Here is a 19,847-nt window from a genome sequence, read left to right on the forward strand (position 1 = left end):
ATCCACAGTCACCCAGAGGATTACCCGGCTTGGGACGAACAGTTACGAGAGCTTCACGCAGGGATTGGGGCAGGGTGGCCAAGCGGAGTGACTCAGTCCAGACTTCGTGTAGTTTGGGTGCTAAAATGGCCACACGTTCCTGGTAGAATTCTGAGGTGAGCCCGTCCAGGAGCACTGCCCTTCGGGAGGTCTGAGATGGCCTCAGCAATCTCATCAAGAGTGATCGGGGAATCCAGCTGCTCTCTGGTGGCTCGGGAGATGTAGGTCATGGGGATATGGTCAAGTAGACCATTTATGTCCTGGGCAGTGTGCGCCCGCAGGGGAGCATACAAAGCGGTATAGAATTCCGCAAAGGTGTCCAGGGTATGCTGGTCAGACCAGTGTTGGGCACCACTAGAGTCAAATGCTTTTCAATGCGGCTCCTACCCCCCCTCTATGCGCGCCAGTCTTGACAGGGTTCTCCCAGTCTGTCCCCCTCACCTGGGGAAGGTGCGGTGGCGTATTCCCGCTCGAGTTCCGAAGTTTGTTCTCAGAGCATTATAGATTATGCTTTATGTCCTTCAGTACCCCAGCTTCCCTTGAAATACACATGCCTCCAATGAAGACCTTGAATGCCTCCCAGCAGGTCCCCTCGAGAGGATCGGGTTTGTTGCAGTCGAAAAGGTGTCAATGTCAGCCAGAATCTCTGCCTTGAAGACTATCTCGCAGTGCATCCGATTTGAAGCGCCAGGCGGAGCGGGTAGGTAGGCTGGGCCCCAGCTTGATCTGCAGCGTTACTGGGGAGTGTTCCGAGAGCGTGCGCGCTAGTATCAGAGTATCTATGGTCTTGCCCATTAGCTCGCTCGATACGAGGAGCAGATCTATCCTAGATGAACTGTCGTGTATAGACAAGTAATATGTATATTCTCTCATGTGTGGGTAGAGTGCTCTCCATGCATCACATAGGCCCAATGAGTCCATGTGTGTGCATAAACGGCTGGCAGCACGGAACGTGGCTCTGCGGGTTGTGCCAGTTCTGTCTAGGGCATTATCTAGGATCAGGTTAATGTCCTCCAAACCCCCCACCACCCCAAACCCCCCGTACAATTGGGACTCCAATGTATCTCATGAGTAGGGTGGTCACTTCGTCAAAGAAATCAGGGGATCAATATTCGGGGCATATGTGTTCACAAGCAGACATTCCGTATTGGCTAACAAGCAATGAGCAATGAAGTACATATCTAACCCCCCCCCCCCACCCCAGTCTATGTAACTAGTGCGCAGTGAGAATTCCACTGATTTATGGATCAGAGTTAGCACTCCTCTGGACTGAGTGGAATATTTTGTGTAGAAGCCGTTAGGGCCCTAGGTCGGTGCCAGGCATGATGCGAGGTGCCCCAAGGCGTGTTTCTTGCAGGAGGAGTATTTTGATTCTGTGTCTCTGGGCATATGCAGTTATTCTGCGGGCTTTTGTGAAATTGCTTAACCCCCGGACGTTCCATGTCATTAATTTAACAGTCATGATGTAGCAATATGAAACATCCAAACAGTGGAATCCGCCACCATTCAGCACTGTGCGTATCGATGTGACACGGCCGTACCACATCCCAGCCTCAGCCACCGCTTTCTTGCCTTTTTCCTTATAACATCCCCCAACTTTGCCACCTCCCTCCCTCACTGCCGTCCCCCAACCAGCAGTGTAGTGATCACCACCCAAATAGCTGGCGCCAGCGTGCCATTCCCAATTTAGCAGCACTAGAAAAGGCATTGCAGCTGCAGCGGGGGTCACCGCTGCCGTGTAACCAACTTTGCTAATATTTCGGTGCAGCAGACACCATCATTCACTGAACGGAAATATATACCCATGGTTGCAAGATGGTGCATAGTGGAAAACCAAAGGTAAAATCATAACAATTGAGGCATGCGTGTTAGGGGCGTGCCGGTGAGTGGAAGGCAGAGGCACCTCTTCGATGCGTATGATGGTGAAAGTGAGGATCAGGGGTGTCCCCTGCCTCGAGCGAGGATGGCCTGAGGCGGTCATCTACAGGGCTCAGTTAGTGTACCATGGTGCCGATCTAGGTGAAGGAGGGCCATGTGTCGGCGAGCCAGATTTCGCCCGATAGGCCCCTCTGAAGCGTCATCAGCCTCAGTCATTGTCCATAAACTCATTCACCGGATCCCTAAGCGGGATCTGTGATTCAATGAATTTCACGGCTTCATCTGAAACCGTAAAGAAATGGAGTTTGTTGCGATGGGTGAATTTCAGGTGGGCAGGGAAGAGCATTGCGTATTCAATTTTCCTTTCCTTGAGCATCTTCGTCACTCCATTGAACTGTCGGCGCTCCATCTGGACCCCCAAGGAGTAGTCTGGGAAGATTCTGATGATTTGTGAATCTAGCCTTCATTCCCCTTTCTCACGTGCTAGCCGTAGTATATGATCCCTATCTCTGTAGCTATGGATCTTAACAATTATTGGCCTGGGAAAGTCGCCCAGGGTGGAGGGGCCCAGCGCCCTTTGCGCACGCTCAATTGTAAAGAACAGGGAAAGTTGAGGATGATGAAATAGGTCCTTGAGGAGATTCGACGGCCAGTTCCATCCGGCCCTTGAGTGTGGACTGAGGGACACCCACGATGCGGACGTTGTTCCTGCGTGATCTAGACTCCAAGTCGTCACATTTGGCCTTGACGCGCTTCATGTCACGCACTACTTCCGTAAGCGTGGTTTGTAGGGCGTGCACTCCATCCTCGTTGTCCCCAATTCTAGTTTCTGCCTCGGCCATCCTAGTCCAGCTTAGTTCTCAGTGAGACCACGTTCGCGTTTATGTCATCCAGCTTCTCATGGAAGGATGTGCATCACCGTTCGGTCAGGCTGAGGGGTATCTGGCGGTAGTTCCAGGTCATCCTGGTTCGTGGAGAAGCCCCTTGCTCAGTCCGCGATCTTTTCTACATACTTAAGGTGGATGGTAATGTAGGCTGGAGCTGCCAGTTGCTGGCTGTGTACCGGGGGGGGTGGGAGGGGGGGGAGAAGCCGTATCAGCTGTGTGGATGAGTACAGTGCTCTTGATGTAATGCCCTAGCCGACAGGAGGACCCCGCTGCCACACCCTGGTCGCGCCCCAGGGATCGGGGCTGCAAAGGCAGAGAGGTTATGATATAGCAGCAGGAGCAGGTGCGGGCGGCGTTGTCAGCTATTCCTGGTACTCTGGGTAATGATGCCGGGTATGGGGTCTCAGGGAAGGTCTGCGCTGGCTGGGCCACAGTCTAGTATGTGAGGAACAGTGCTCAGGCATTCTGGCCCATCGTGGACCTTTAGGTGGTCTGCTGGGAAGCAGGGGCAATAGAGAAAGGGCTGGGGGGGTGGGATGTGTCCAGGACGTCCACTGCAGCAGAAACCTGAGGGGCCAATGTCCGTTGTCAGCACCGTAGTGCAGCAGGTGCACAGGCCTTCCGCAAGGCATTGTCCCATGGGATGTGATGGCAAGTGGGGACCAATAGAGCGGGCCAGCTCCCGAGGCCCAGAACGCGAGGTGTCTCCTCGGGTCTCGGAGGAGACAGGATGGGCACCAACGGATTGTGCAGCCCGGCGGAAGTGCAGCGCAACGGGGCTATGGCTGGCGCAGCCCTGGTCGGGGTGGTTTGGGACCAGGCACGAGCAGCCACAGCCGGCAGGAGGCAGGCACCCGCAGCAGGGAGGGGCAGGGCCGCTCTGCTCTTTGTCCGGGCCTAGTCCAGGGTGGAAAGGGAGGAGCCGGGGCTGCAATTAGCCAGCCGCGGGGGGAGCGGCAGTGTGTTGGTGGTCCTCACCGCGGGCCACCATCAGCCAGTTCCTGCACTCTGGGGAGGAACCGGCGGGGGCCCAGCCAACCACGGGCAGCTGTAGCAGCAGGCAGCTGTGTCTCCGTCCCCTGTCCACTCACCTGGGGCCCAACTTCATGAGTTCCTGTCCCCAGGGGGGGGGGGGGAGGCCTCAGGCCAGCCAGCACCCATTCGCCCTGAGGATCTGCCGCGCACTGGGTCCTCAGCCACTCACCGTGGGCAGTTCCACCAAGGATGCCTCCGCCGCCCCCAGCACCGTTGCTCCTATCGCCCAGGCACTCACCGGTACCCGGTGCAGCCCCCGGCAGCCACAATTACCTCGGCAGAGGTTCACCCGCTGCTCGGGGGATTCCGCTCACGTCTAGAGAGAATAGAGGCACCGGAATTCAGCTAAACTTGAAAAAATTACTATAATTTCTGTGCTATATGAAAAGTGGCAAATAAAAATAAGCAATTCCATGCAAAATTGGCATATTGGAAAACAGTCCTGATGTAACAAGCCTAGCCTATGTACTGGGGGAGTTCAAATATGCATAGTTGCATGGAGTGTACAGAGGGCAGCTGCAAGATGGGTTTCATTAGTTTTGAAGCAAGTGTTCTACTCAATGAAGGAACCGTCCAAGCGAGGTACAGTGGAAACAGATAACTGCCACTGCAAGGGGCTGGAGGGGGACTAGAAAAGGTAGGTAGCAAACTGTTTTTAGGGGTCCTTCACTTCACGTCCCATTATGGAGGCTGGCAAGCATAAACCAAGCTATCAAAGGAAAGTGAAAGTCTCCCAGTAGTACTAGCAAAAACACCCATTAGAAGAAAAAGTGGGGAGACAAAGTCTTTCAAGTACTTGGTTGTGGCTCATCTGGACTCCATTCCACAATGAAGCACCTGCTCTGTATTTTTGGGATTCTCAAACCCACTTTTGTAGAATCCACAGTAGACACTGACAAAGACATCACAGGTTTGGAAAATCTTAGGTTCTCCTTCAGTAGTCCCACGATAGAGGTGGATATTTCCGAACACCGGTGTGCTCTCCCAGAGTGAGGATTGTGGCAGGGTGGGTCTCCGTCAGCAGGTCACTTCCCTGGGACACTTTCTCCCCTCCCCCAAACTTCTTGCTACTCCCGTTGTAGCCTTCCTGCTCCAATGAATTTGCACCATCTCATTCCTAGTCTTGCCTCTAGTAACATAGTGCACTGGAACCTCCCTGATCTTAATGGCAACAGGTGGAGTTGCAGAAATACACATGTCCCTCTCCAGAACAAGAGCATCTCTCCCCCCTCACCACGCACCCCCATAATAGATGGCACCACTTCAGTCTCCGCTTCCAACTGTGGACATCTCTCTCTGTGCCCTCCTTAGTCTTCTCCTACAAATGACCAGCCTCTTTCTCGAATGATACTTTCTAACTTTCTCCAGACGATGACCTTTCTATTTCTGTACAACTCTTCTGATAATCCTCTGTCTCCAATATAGATTCATCCCGATTACTAAACTCTTCCCCCTCCCTCACCTTTATGGCTTGCCTTCCAACCTTAAATACACCCTCACCCACCAAACTTCTCCAAACTCTTTTCCCCAGCTCCTTCTTAACACCCAACACCATTAGACTGAGCACAGTTGCTTTTATACTGTGGTCTTGCTTCCCTTTGGGTTTCGCTTCATGGCATGGTTAGCACCTGTGTAGCTTAGGCTGGGCTCTGCTGCAATTGGGCCCGAGGGCCTGTGGTCATGTAGGCTTGAAGAGGTTAGATCAAGGTCTGCCACCATCTCAGATTTTAAAATGGACCTAAACATGTGGGTTGTGATCTCTGCCCTTGAGAGCCTCGTCACCCTGGTCTGCTTTGAGGTGCCTTCCCAGCACAAATCAGAAGTCTGCGTCGCCTGTGGTAAGCAATGCAAGTTAAGTTTCTGTTCATTCAGTTTGTCATGCATGACATTCAACAGGATTCCTGCAGTCCACACTAGTCTGGCCCACTCATTCAAATGATTCCATCGGCAGTTGAGGCAAAGAAAGAAATTCATCCAAACTTCTCTGCATTTAGAATGCTGCGTCTCCTTTACCTGAAAGGGAAAAGTATGTATTCCACCTCTGAGTGTTTCGGTCTGGCAAGTCGATTGGAATGCCCCTCTATGAGAACCAATAGTATAGTGGGGGCTGACCAAGGGGTTTACTGCTTGCCTTTTAAAAAAAATAAAAAAACCTTCATGCAGGGATAGAGTGAGGGTTTTCTGGGAATTCCTTGTATACCGCCTCCAGGGGCAGTTTCCACTAGAGACACCCAAGCCCCTGTGACCACCCGACTGTTAGTCCCCAAGGTTAAGCATGAGACTGTTGCAGTACATACAAAAACGGAGCAAATTTGTCACCCATAACATTGCCAGAGATGATCAATGTTATAATTGTACACAAAGAGAAATAAACTTAAAACAGACAGGATACCCCAAGTATAAGAGTGTACAGTTAAGCAACAAGAGTCCATGTAGAATGGGGATGTTTGAAGAGTCAGAAAAAGACACCATTTATGGAAAAGGCCGAATCATAGGGTGAAAGTGGAGTGTACTTCAGTGAGTAAAAGCGCTTTCCAGCATTATCCACATAATAAGGTATGCCCAAGGTGTTAACTGGGCAATTTGGGTTCTGTCATTTTCCAGTTTTCTGCAGGTCACATATCAAAAAGACCGAGTTTTTTCGTTTCGTGGAGCCATCAGAAAACAGGAAAGGGACATCAGTGCCATTTTTAAATTCGGGGGTTTCACCCCCTCAAGTCCTCTTTTGCTCCCTGCCATTCTCCAGACCACCCCTCTGCATACACAAGTTTTTTCCACACCCCCCCGTGTGCGGCACTGGGGCTCACAGTTTCATTTTTAAAGATCACTCTGTGCGGTCACAGAGCGGTCTTTCTAAATCAATCTTTTTTGGTTTCGGGTTTAAAAAAATAAATTTAAAAAAAAGTCACCTAATAACCAAATTTGAGATTGTCTGAACTGGCAATTGGTAGAGGTTCTGTCCACTATACAGTCCTATATCGGTGAAGTTCAAACAATTTTGATTGATAAAGCAACCAAGGCACAGGGAGCTTGTGTTTGTCAAGCAACAGTGATAAAATGCAGAATCTGGGCTTGGAACCCAGGTCTCGTGGTTCAAATCAGCAATTTAGTAACTAGGACACATCTACTCTAAGGTTAATTATTATTGACTATTTTTCCTAAGTATGGCTGAGTTGGGGGGTGGGGCGCAGAGGGACCCTTCACATTAAGGGTAGAAAAAGAAAATTAGGCTAAGAGAAAAGATACATTAACAACCAGGAAAGGCAAGCAAGGGGCAAGTGGAGTTGAAGTGAAACTGCAACCTATAATTTAGAAGTGAGCCAGAGTAAACAAAGTAAGAAGATTGCTACAGGCGATAACATTTACATCCTGAAACAAAAATTATAAAATCAATAATTACTTTGTAATGTCTGCTTTCTGAAAGGCATTGTGTAATAGCTTTGCTTTTCAAACTTTATTTGTACTCGTGGTGGGAGAAGTTAGCCATCAGCTAATACCCAATAGCAATGCATGCATGCATCTTCTCCTGCTGTGGACTTCAGTACCAAATGCCTCCTTCCACCCTTACTCCGCTATTACTCGCTAGTTTTCCCCTGGCTCCCAGCTACTCTGCCCAAATCTGATGCACTTCCTCTCTGGTCCCTTGCACCCTCTCCCTCCACTCCCTTCATGGAGAATGGTGCAGCCACCTCTCTGCTGCTCCGGATTCTGCCTCCTTCCCAGCTTAACATCCTTGCTAGTCTGTCTATTTTTACCACTTCCCCTAAATGCTTTCCTCGCTAACAGTCTTACTGTAGTCTACTCTTACCCATTACAATCGACTCTCCACAACTGCAGTCTGGGGAAATGGCTATACCCTCATTGGTGGAGGCATTACCATCTGGTAATGATGCTGGGCACTAAATGCTCTAGCTTTGGGGCAATACCAGGCAATAAATAGTGCCCTCCATTCACACTGCATTTCTACCCCTTCTAGAAGTACCTTTTCCAGTTTGAGGTGGGTACTCATTCCCTTTCAAGGTGGTAGGAAGATAACCCACCCTACACCTTTCCCTCTGTTAAAATAAAAAAAAAAAAAAAAAAAAATATATATATATATATATATATATATATATATATATATATATATATATATATATATATATATATATATATATATAAAAAGAAAAAAAAGAGTCCCGATTTGGTGAAGGGAAAAGTTAAGAAATTGAGACATTTTATTTACTGAAATCTTGCCTGAAAGGCATAATTAGAAAGCCAGTTTCACATTGAATGAAACATAATATTTGGCAAATGAGCCGTTTCGGAGGATGGCTAAAAATTAATCAGGCAAGAACATTGTTCATCCCTCAATCTACAAATTACCATTTTCCGGATCCGGTCCACCACGTTATCTATGAGCTCCTTGCCGATGGTGTAGTGGCCACGCGCATAGTTGTTGGCCGCATCTTCCTTGCCGCTCATGAGTTGCTCTGGGTGAAACAACGTGCGGTATATGCCAGTTCTGATCTCATCTAAAGAGGAACAGAATAGATTACATACGTGTATTAAAAGTATTCAAAATGCACATCTAAATCGAGGTATGTACATCTAAACAATCTAGATGTCGTGTGCGTCCTTGCCCATTAATATTTATGGACATTGAAGCGCACTAATCTGAGATCTGACCATCAGGCATGGACTATGCAAACTTGCCTTGTAAGAGGGTTACCTTTGGTACTCTGTGCTTGCAGTACAGTGAAAACAACGCCTTCAGAGTAGTCTACATGCTCCCCAATTCACATTACAGTTGGAAAGGGAAAAGGCCAGATATACTCCTAGTTACTAACAGGACTCCTAGGGCCTTCATGGATAGAGGACCTAGCTGGCTGAAGGAAATGGTCATCACCTAAACCCTACCCTCTGGCTTGCAGTTGGCTCTGAAAAACACTGCTGGCAATCCCAAAGTGGTTCACACCTGTGACCCTAATCGGTTAAGGACCTAGACCCATTAACCGGTGTAAAAATCCAGGCAGTACAGGTCAATTTCAAATCAATTTTCTTTTTTTAAATAAACAGGGAGGTGGCGGAAGTAGAAACCAGCCATTTTCCGCACATATGGCACATTCTAACATTCACACAAATTAAAAAATATTAACACAGAAGCAGGCGTTAGAGGGTCTGTGCAAGCTCAAATACATCAGCAAATGACACACAAAAAAAAAACAATGGTCCTACTTGTGTTCTGCATTTATGCATGCATTCTTTTGATACGCCAACACTACCTTCCTTTGTAGCAGAAGCCTGCTAGACTAAGTAGGCTCTTTTATTTAATAGTTTATAGCGCAAACCTAGCTCGAGCGAAGCAGAGCTTTTCACAATAGACGGAAGCTAGCACAAGCAAGAGCATAGGGGTTTTTTCTGTTATAAAATCATTCTTCAGGGTTGGAGTGCTTGGCATTCAGGCGTGCATCTCATTTTACATCATATATACACACCATGCCCAACGGAACACATGGTTAAGGAATTATGGAGGATAATGCGGTTGCCTACTATGAGTCACCTGCAAAAGAACAAGTAACAAATGACGCCAAAGGATAGCTCTGGGATTTAAACTGCACTGACGGAGCACCCAGCAGATCATGTGTTCCAATATTTGTCTCAGCCTCTTGTCCTTTCCAAGTTGACAAAGTACCATGGAGTTGGCTAAATCATTAACCCTGCCCTCTGTCCCCCAGAGAAACGCAACAGCAAAATTGTGAAAAAAAATGCTATTATTTATATATATATATATATATATATATATATTTTTTTTTTTTTTTTAAACAAGTTATGGTTATTTACGGCGTTCGAAATTGAGGGGGAGCTGGGAACTATTTAGCTCCTGATGTAGCCTAGAAGAGTCTGGTTAACTACTTTTGGCACCCCATGCCAAAAAAAACTTAAAAAAAACAATACACCCATTTGAATTTAACTCTACATTTGTGACAATCCAGAAATACACATTAGGAAACATCTATAAGACATTTAAAGTAGAAAGGGTCAAAATTAATGGAAAAAAATGTATAAGCTCCTCGTCCGTCTCGTTCCCCCCACCCCCTTGATCTGAAACGTCTCATTTGGAAGGTGGTTGCCTGGCACAGAGGAACCCGACGTGCGGTTTATATACGGAACCCACATCCTAACTTTTTTTCAGGTCACTTTTCCTCCCCAAACTTGTCACATCTTTGCTTCTCTCAAATTACTTCAAATTCTTAGTAAGGATGCACCTCTAGTAAGCCACCTAACCAACCCGTGTACTGGCATACATCCAGGTATATCCCGGAAAGTCTAGGGCACCTGAAGTCCAGAAGAGAGCACCTGAGTCAGCTTTCCTTAAAGGCTTGTCACTGCTCCACTTAGTTTTAGCTTTGCTTGTTCCTCTTATGCTAACAAGAACATAATCAACACAATAACACCTTGCATCACAAACTAGAGGAGCTTTCACCCAACACCCACCAAATTGGGAAGAAGAACCTGATGAAAACAAATACCCAAGACTGAACCTAGAACTCTGACAACACAGACACCTGTACTAATACTTCAACTAGATAATAATTTGGAAGAAAACCTCACCACCAGAGAACACAAAGCACAAACCAAACTACTAAACTCCACTGCAACCTAATAAATGCAAGATACATGTCAAAACACTCAACTGAGATCTTTGACCTGCTCTGCGACAACGGCATTGACATCCTATTCATCACAAAAGCGTGGCTGACGACAATCATACTCTAAAGTTGCCTCCTAACCAACTTCAAATGCCTTCAGGAAAACTAGGAAAAATAAAAGAGGAAGAGCCCTCGCAATAGCATTCAAAGGACACCTGAAAATAAAAACAGAAGAACCTCTCAACATAGTCAACTGCGAAATCCTCAGAGAAACTCTGCAACGACTTGGCAGGCCATTTCAAAAACAAAAATCGGCATCCGACAAATCATAAAACAGACCAACCAATCATAACACTTAACCAACCGACCTAAATAAGAGTAACAACAACTCCAAAACTTCCCAGAAATATCAGCTGAAGCTTTCGTCAAGCTGGTAAAACAAAGTAAGAAAGCAGGATCACCCATGGATCCCTGCCCAAACCCGCCCCCCTCTCCCTACCGACATCTACAAATCAATCCTCACACGGAACGCCATCAGAATACTACAGACACCTCCTAAATCTCTCACTTGCAACAGTAACAGTACCAAGATCCTTAAAATCAGCATATATCAAACCACTTTTAAAAAACAAGTGGCGGCATGGAAGACCTCTCCAACTACAGACCAATTTCAAACATTCCCTACCCGGCAAAACTCCTAGAAACCTACGTATACAAAGTAACCCAAGAATGTGTAGAAAAATACCACCTGCTGGACCAAGCACAAGTCGGCTTCAGACCCGCAAGAGGAACAGAATCAGCACTACTATCCATCTGGGACGACCTTAAAACAAATGCAGATTCCAACACAACCACAGCCTTGATCCTGCTCGACCTCTCTGCAGCCTTTGACACAGTCAGCCTCGACACCCTAACCAAAAGACTGGAAGGCAGACATAACCGACATGGCACTACTCTGGATTAAATCATTCCTAACAGACAGAACAGAAACTATAAGGCTTAGACCCTTCAAATCTACTCCACGAGTTAACGACTGGAGTACCACAAGGATTCTCACTGTAACCACTATACTTCAACATATACCAGACCCCAGTAATCAGAATCTTCAAAAAATACAAAATTACATGCTACAACTACGCAGACGACACCGAAATCTACAAAATCGAAGACACTCAAACCGACCACTCAAGCATAATCGAGGGTCTAAAAGAAGCCTTTAACTGGATGAGCGCAAACAACTTGAAAATCAACCCAGGAAAGACAGAAATCATGATCATATCCAATAACCAAGAGAAAACCACCTACATTCTATGGCTGACAGAAATGGGAACTGCGCCAACGCCATCTCAGGTAATAAAAAGCCTGGGTGTCCTGATGGACAACACCCTAACCTTAGAACCACAAATAAATGAAATAGTCAAGAAATGTTTCTTCCGCCTTCACACAAGAAGAATCCTACCTTTCCTCTCCTTCACACACAACACTCAATCGTCGCCCTCATCGACTACGCAAACAGCTATCTCGGGATGCCAGAATACCTCATGAAGAAACTACAACGCATCCAAAGTGCATCAGCTAGACCCCTCCTCAAACTTTCCAGAAGAGACCACATCACTCCAATGCTACAAATACTACATGGGCCCCCAAACAAACATCGCATCACCTTCAAAACAATGCGCCTAACAGGGCAATCAGCAGAAAGGGAGCTGAATTTCTACAAAAGAAAGTAACGATCTACAAGCCAACAAGACCTCAAATCAAGCAACGAAATCCGCCTGGAACAAAAACCATACCTTAAGAAATAACTAGGGGGATCCTCCTTCTCACACCTGGTTGCAAAAACCTGGAACATCATCCCTAAAGAAATACCGAAGACCACCTACAATTCAGAAAACACAGACACAACCTGAAAAACAGACAAACAGGAAACAAAAAGAACAGGATGACAGAATTTAGGATGACACTGGCAACACCCAGAACCGACCATGGGAAACCCCACAATAACGAGAGACCACGCTATATTGAATAGGACACAAGCAACGCCCCATGAGGACAGAACTAGAACCCCTGACCAAGTCCGTCGACTAGATTGGGATGGAGTCAAACTCATGCTTACCCAGCATACAGACAGGTCTGACAGATGGGCGGGACAAAACTTAGACGGTCTAGGATTATGAGTGGGCATCCTGTAGGGAAGGACTGTTGGGGTGTCGGCTGGGCACAGATATGGATGGAGATGCTCACGCACCCCACCAGGAGAAAATATACAAGCTTTGCACTTCGCTCCAAAACAAGCTATACCAATCAACCAACTCACTAACAATTTGCACCTCTCTGCATAAACCTCTCAAAATCTAACCAAACGCTACCAAAAGCCTATAAGCACAGCAATCCGCACAAACAGCACTACACTGCAACAACAAAACAAACCACACAATAGTACATGATGGTTGCCGACCAGGAAACACCACACGCACAGCCAATGGTATTAACTGGGTTGAGGCTGCCAACAGCACATCACTGCTCCCTTGCACTTGCTTATTCCCACCAACTCATCCCTCTCCTTTTTTTCAGAGCTGTCAGAGCGCCAGGGGACCACTCCGGTGGTGATAATGTTAAAGGATATTTGTACCGCGCACTAACATACACATCACCAAATAGCATTGCCTTCTATACAGTTCATGCTGCCTTCATATTCCCTGGATATAGCATCTATCTTTGGGAAAAGAAAGGATGGACATCTGGACGAATACAACAACGAGACAGCAAGTCCTTCCTTCCCTACAAGACGTCAACCTTTTGACCAAAGTGAACTACAATTTACTCCATTTACTAGCACCTTAGTCTTAAGCCCACCCCCCCACAAACATCTCCCTGCTTCATCCACCTCCTCATCTTCACTTAATCGCCTACCTTTAGCTCAACCTCTTTGGCCAGGTTTAATATTTGTAGTGCTTAAAATCAGCTTCACAAAAAAGCCAATTTCCTTACAACTATCCCAGGATGATGCTCGCCTTCCGGTCCGTTTGGCACCTCAGACTGTTTTAAGGCTTTGAGGAAACTTATTTTGCCTACCTAAAAAGCTGGAATACGTGCACAGACCGCCAACAATCGGGTGAAGACTGGGTGTTCTGGTATTGTACCAAAATTGAGGGGGGAAAAACCCAGAATGCACGTTTACTGTGAATTTTGGCAGTAGACGAAAATGACGAATACCCATTATACTGTACAAGAGGGTTGCAGGGGTGTCCCCTGCAGTCTCAAGTGCGGGGTTGTAGCATGAAAACAGATGTGCAATCGATGTGATCACTGCATGCTTGCATTTTTGCAAAAGTGGTAGGCATGTTTTGCAGTTCGATATGTGCAACAAAAAAAATAAAAACATGGAGTAAAAATAGCCATCATTACAGTACTGTTCTTCGCTGCACCAGCTCCACTGCAAACACCCCCAAACAAGCAGACAGAAAAATCAGTCTAAGAACATATGTGCCATCTTTGAATTAAATTACACTTTAACGTCTATTTTATAGAGCACCACAGTATTGAGCACTGTACTTGTACAGTATTAACACTGCAGTGGCTAAACAGTCAGCAGTCTTTAAACATTAGAATCTGCTGACCACACCAAAGCAATTACAACATTACAAGGGTGTCTCCCTTTAATTCCTAGACTCTTGAACCTCCTCGCAGCAACACAAGACTCTTCCCTTCACTTCTACATTTCAGGAAGGAGCCTCTTTAAGGACAACCCGCTCCTAACATTTAGGTCCACACCCCCTCCACCTAACCGAAGACTGGGTGATGGGTTTCCCTCAGTTTCCTTCCCTGGTTGCTTGTAGATCCCTTGCTGACAAATTGCCAGTGCTGCCCAATTGTTGGCAGCCTCCCCCGCACAAATAGTAAAGTTCCGTTGCTTCCTGAAGTTAGGGCCGCGCTCAATAACTAGTCAAAATAAAACTAAATACTAAAAGGTTTCAAAATTTACAATTCTATGGAATATGCATCATTACCACATCCCTTCCCAGCTGAAATTTTTCCACCTTAAGTGCACCGCCATGTTTCAGGAACTCCCGAGAAGCCACTTGGGCAGACACCATGTTTAACCCATAGTAAGAAAAGGGGCTGGCAACCCATGACCATTTTTCTTCTCAGACTATTGGTGCCAGAGGGAGGTGGAGGGGAATTCCAAGTGACCGAACAGGGCCACCGTTTTGTCATCAAAGTGGCAGCCATTTGGGAGCACCTAAAGAAACAGACTTTCAGAAAACCTTTTACTTTAGCTATTTAGTTGGTACTCCGATGCAAACATGGTTACGAACATATTTGGAGTAGAGGTTAAATCCAACCATTTCAGGTTAAGGTGTGAGGGTAAAAATACTAGTTGCAAAAAACAAATGGAATTCATGGGGGGCCGTCACAAATAACGAGGCCGCCTATATATCAGATCTGTGCTACAAGAAGAATCTAGCAAGTGTCGGGGGGGGGGGGGGGGGGAATAGGCTTCTTATAAGACTATGGAGCAGCCAAGATCAGTAGGTTGTGCTCAGCAGTCATAGGATAAGATGGTACATATTTGTTCGAGCTAAGCTACCTGTAGGACACAGACCTTCATGCATAGTTGGGTGGCCTCCATTTCTACCCCTTTGGCACATTCCCATCACCACTTAGATTAGGCTTAGGGTACATGGACAGTGTGAAGACACTGGCACCACTATGGAGGACTTCAGCATCCATTGTTAATCCAATCATTCTTCTAGTGCACAAGCCCAGGCATTTAGGAGATTCAGCCCAGGGTGCGTCAATGGAAAAGTAAGCTCCTACGAAAAGCTAGCTCCTCATTTTTGTTCCGACTCCCTTCATGCAATTCAGTAACGCGAACCCAGTTGAAAATTACGCTAGATCTCAACACATTACTAGGCCACAAACCCATTTTCTGCCAATGTAGTCTGGGGATGCACCTTTAGCTTTCTAGGGAGGTTCCTACAACTCCCACCAGCCTTACATAGCATAGTCAATATTTAGGTATCATGCGATTTGTAATCCAAAACATCTGGCAGGTTACAGGCACCTGCAGCTTAGCATGCACATGCACTGCATCTGTACAACATGCGCAAGGTTTAAAAACATACATTACCAATAACCGTGGGTTCCAGATCGATGAAGAGCGCTCTGGGAACATGCCTCCCTGTTCCAGTGTCACTGAAGAAGGTCTGAAAGGAAGAGTCGCCCTGGTCCGTGCCTTTATCCGAGTCGATCACACCCCCAGGGCTGATTCCATGCTCCAAACAGTACAACTCCCAGCAAGCATTGCCCATCTGCACTCCGGCCTGGCCAACATGGATTGATAAGCACTCCCTCTGCGAACAAAAGGAAACCAGTCAATTATCTCCTAAAGTAGTCAACAAAATTACAATATTTTTCCACACATTTCACCATTTAATTTATGCCTTCCGAAGGTCGGGCAAACGTGGCCTGCTCCAGTCCAGTTGCGCAGTTACGATCCTAACTTATCGTCCAACTATTCATGCAATTAATGAAACAATCTTGGGATTACATAAAGGCAAACCTTGGGAGCAAATATGGTACAGTGGGCAAAATTTGACACTAGCTGTTCTAGGGGATTTTAATTTTCCTGTTGCGTGGTCCGACCACCTCAGCATACCCTGCTCTATTATTGCCTGCCCTGCTCCTACAGCACCTGTTCTGCCACGTCTCCCGTCCAGGCACTGGCGCTAAATATTGAACGTCATTATTCCGTTGGGCACCACGGATTATCGGTCGTCGGCACTCAGACTGTACTGGTTGCCCTTTCAGCAGCATCTTACCGCCTCCGACCACTTTAAAGCCTCAACCCCCATAGCCATCCCTCTGAGCCTTGGTTCTCCAACAAGCTTGCAGTCATTCACCCATTACGTAGACAGGAAGAGCGAAAGTGGAATATTGACTAGTGTCCTCTAGCTCGTCTGGCACTTTGCAGGGCTAAGGCAGCCCATCAGTTGACCATTACTAAGTCACAATGTGCACATTTTTCATATTGAAACAGCAGCGAATTCCCCTAAGGAACTCCAAGCTCGTCCAAACTCTCTAATCCTTACCCTCAGCTAACAGAGTGATCCCGCTCAAAGTACACGCACATGCCTTTCCACCTTCTTTCATGATAAAATTGCCACCATCAGACAGAACATCTCCCGTCCTTTGGCCCCCGCCTACTGCACCTGCAGTGATCCACACTTCCGAGACCTCATTCCTGGCCTGACTTTCCAATTTTTTACTGAGATGTCTGCTACTCTGGGTTTAAATGCCATCTCCCCAGCGGACCCCATTCCTCACATTGCGACCTCGGTCGTCAGTTACGTTGTCTTTCTAATGGTCTCATCCCCCTGCACTTGAGCATGTGTTAAAAGTAAAACCAACTTGCATCCCTCACCATTTCCCAACTTTTGCCAGATTTCTCACCTCTTTCCCCTATGAAAATGCTGTAAGCACATCACACCCCTTCCCCACTAATTTCTACAAGATTCCCACTTTCTAGATCCTTTCTAGTCAGGGTTCCGGCCTGGTCGGAGCACTGAATCAGTATTGGTATTCTCGGTTGACGATCTGGTGCAGATCATAGATCAGGGTGATATCAGAGCCCTGGTCCTCTTCCCTCTCTTCACCGACTTGGATACCATTGATCATGCCATCCGGATTCAGAGACTCATCGGCAGGTGTCTCCAGCTGGGTTCTTGACTGGTATCTTTCCTTTCTCGCAGACAAATCTTTCTCTCCTTCACCTTACCCTCCCCTCACTTGTGGTGTACCCCAGGGCTCTGCTCTGTCCTCTAATGTGAAAAAGCTGAAGATGTCTCACTCACTAGTCCCCGGGATCTGGCATCCAGGCGGCCAGCATACTGCTATTGGAACCAGTTACTGGGGGTGGACCAGTGCAGGATGAGGGGTCTTCAGGGAGTAGAAGCGGGACACCGAAGGGCGAGACACCGTATCCCCTCCCTGTAACACCTTTTCCCCATTCTACCAGGTAGGATACCTAGAGGCTCAACCCACCCCCCCCCCCCTTTCCCCGACAGATACTTTCTCACTGACAGTTAATCGTGAGTGACAACTGACTAACAGAACCGCATACCCGACATGTCCAAACATCATGAACAGGCAGACAATTACTGATCACGGCGCACACACCAGACTCCCACCACATTTCCCCACACGGATAGTGGAGCACGAAAGCACATTCAAAGCGAGACGAACCATACGAGGAAACAGGAGTTCCAAGATGGCAGTTGTACACAAGGAGAAAGACGGCGAGACCAGAGCGAGTCGCAAGGATGGAAGTACCCGTGACCTCTAAAAACTTTTGTGAGCCTTGGTAAGTGAGAAGCCTAAGAGCGGGAACTGAAGCTGAACAATCCTACACTGCATCAAAGGTATCCAGGGCACTCCTGTGCCGATAACCCAGACCGGGAGGAGCGATAACCGCTGTGGTGCTGTCCTTGGCTCCTGCAAGAAAGCAGTGTCCGTAAAAACAACACAGCCGGTGATGGATACGAAATCAGCCTGTGCTTGAACTAAGGTTGCAAGTGGCAACATTGAATGAAGAAATCCACAAAGGACACTATGTGAAGCGCATGTAATGAGAAGCACGAACAAGTTGAAACTAAAGAAGTGAATGTACTTTGAAAAAGCAAAATAAGACACTGTGTACAGAGTGGTCCCGGCACCACCTGGCTGCTCATTCGAAGGTCTCCGTTAGATATCCAACTGAATGGCAACTGCATTGTGGAAAAGGAACTTTGAGGAACGTTTGTATCAAAGTGGTCCTGCGATGTGTCAAGCTAAACCCTGTGCACATTCGTAAGTCTGAGAAGTATAAAGTGAACTGCAATTGGTCAGAGCTTGGCTGAAGGAGACTAATTGAAAGTGGAACAGGGATCCGAGCCTAGCAGAGGGGGATCCAGGGTGAGGCACCCGAATTGCATAATTTTATGAAAAAAAGAAAAAAAAAAAAAAAAAAAAAAAAAAAATCAGGCTCTCTGAATCAAGAAACTTTGACGAGATATGAGACTTGGGCACAGAAGGCCCTGCTGCTGAAATTGGAACTGTATCCTCGTGTCAAGGAAGCCAGAGTTTGCTTGGCTCAAGTGAACCGCCTTGCTTTGTGCTGAAAAAGTGGGAGGCCAACGGCCCGAACATCTGGATTTAATTTTGTGAACACCTTTTTTAATAAACTGCACCCCACACTATTTGTAACTATTAGTAAGGATTGGCAATAGTTTTATCATAGGCCCTTTAGTTGACGACTCCACTAGACTGCCTTCTTTATTATTTGATGGTCTTAGCTTGCTTCCCTCTTCAGATTTATGTGGGCATTTATTACACTCTGAAATTTCAATAAACACACTCGAATTGTGATCACTTGCGTCCGTCTTACTTCAATAGCATGCCTACCTTACACCAGCCTCTCAAACTTAACCACCTTTCTGGTTTTCGGCACTATTCTTATGCGGACAACACCCAGATCTTGATGCAGCTTTATTTGGCTCTGCCTTCTATGGCTGAGCCTTGTGGCTCCTGCATCTCCGCAATTCACATCTGCGTGGGTCAGAACTGGCTGCGACTAAATGGAGGTTCTTGTTGTTGGTACCCCTCCACTCCCCCCCCCCCGATGTCTCACCATGGTCTACCACTTTTTGGCCTGTTGATCTTGGCCCCCCCTACAACTGCCTTCTACAGTGGTTAAAGACCTGGGGGGTAAAACAGTCAGCTACGTTTTCATGCTGGCCAAGGCGAGTACAGTCGACCAAACTGGTCATTTCAAGCTGTGGATTTTGCAGAAAGTTCTTCCCACCTTTACTCCGGCCTCTAGATTGCTAGGATTTCTGGCTCTTTAGAATATTGCAATACTCTTTATTTTGCCCCCACTGGCCATCTTCATCACCTGCAAATCCTTCAAAATTCTGCAGGTAGACTTGCCACTGGGGTTTCTCGCCTTGCCTCTACCATTCTCAACTCCCTGCATTGGCAGACAGTGCATAAACGGGTCAAATGTAGGGCATTGTACATTGCGCCTGCTTTAAAACTGGCCCGAGTACCTGCAGAATAAATTCATGCCCCAACTGATGAAGGTTAGCACTTTAAAGGATTCATAATGTAACAAGATGTTAGATTGTGAAAACAGGCATCTGGAGTAGATTGGCCCACAGAGATAATTAGGTGTCCATTGATTGGCCAAGAAAGATGCAATTGAGTCTCACCCCAGCGAACGATGAAGCACTTGGAAACCTTTTGCTGATCTGCTGGTTAACTGTTACCAGTTATTTGGCCTACAGTGAAACGGAAATGGTGAAGCACAGGAGGCAGTCATACAGGCTTTCAATGA

The 19,847-nt window shown here is 46.9% G+C and overlaps 1 protein-coding gene across 1 annotated transcript in view; it reads right to left on the reverse strand.

The window, feature by feature from the left end:
- The window catches only part of LOC138514262 (tubulin alpha-1C chain-like), a 142,375-nt gene that overhangs the window by 44,780 nt on the left and 77,748 nt on the right, over positions 1 to 19,847 (reverse strand). The window contains exons 2-3 of the mRNA XM_069629635.1: positions 15,606 to 15,828; positions 8,205 to 8,353 (exon numbers count right to left, since the gene is read on the reverse strand). Of these exons, the coding sequence (XP_069485736.1) occupies positions 8,205 to 8,353; positions 15,606 to 15,828 (372 nt within the window). The remainder of the gene's footprint in view (positions 1 to 8,204; positions 8,354 to 15,605; positions 15,829 to 19,847) is intronic.

This window comes from Ambystoma mexicanum, chromosome 12 (assembly GCF_040938575.1).
Source record: "Ambystoma mexicanum isolate Mex_15411 chromosome 12, UKY_AmexF1_1, whole genome shotgun sequence".
Taxonomy (NCBI): domain Eukaryota; kingdom Metazoa; phylum Chordata; class Amphibia; order Caudata; family Ambystomatidae; genus Ambystoma; species Ambystoma mexicanum.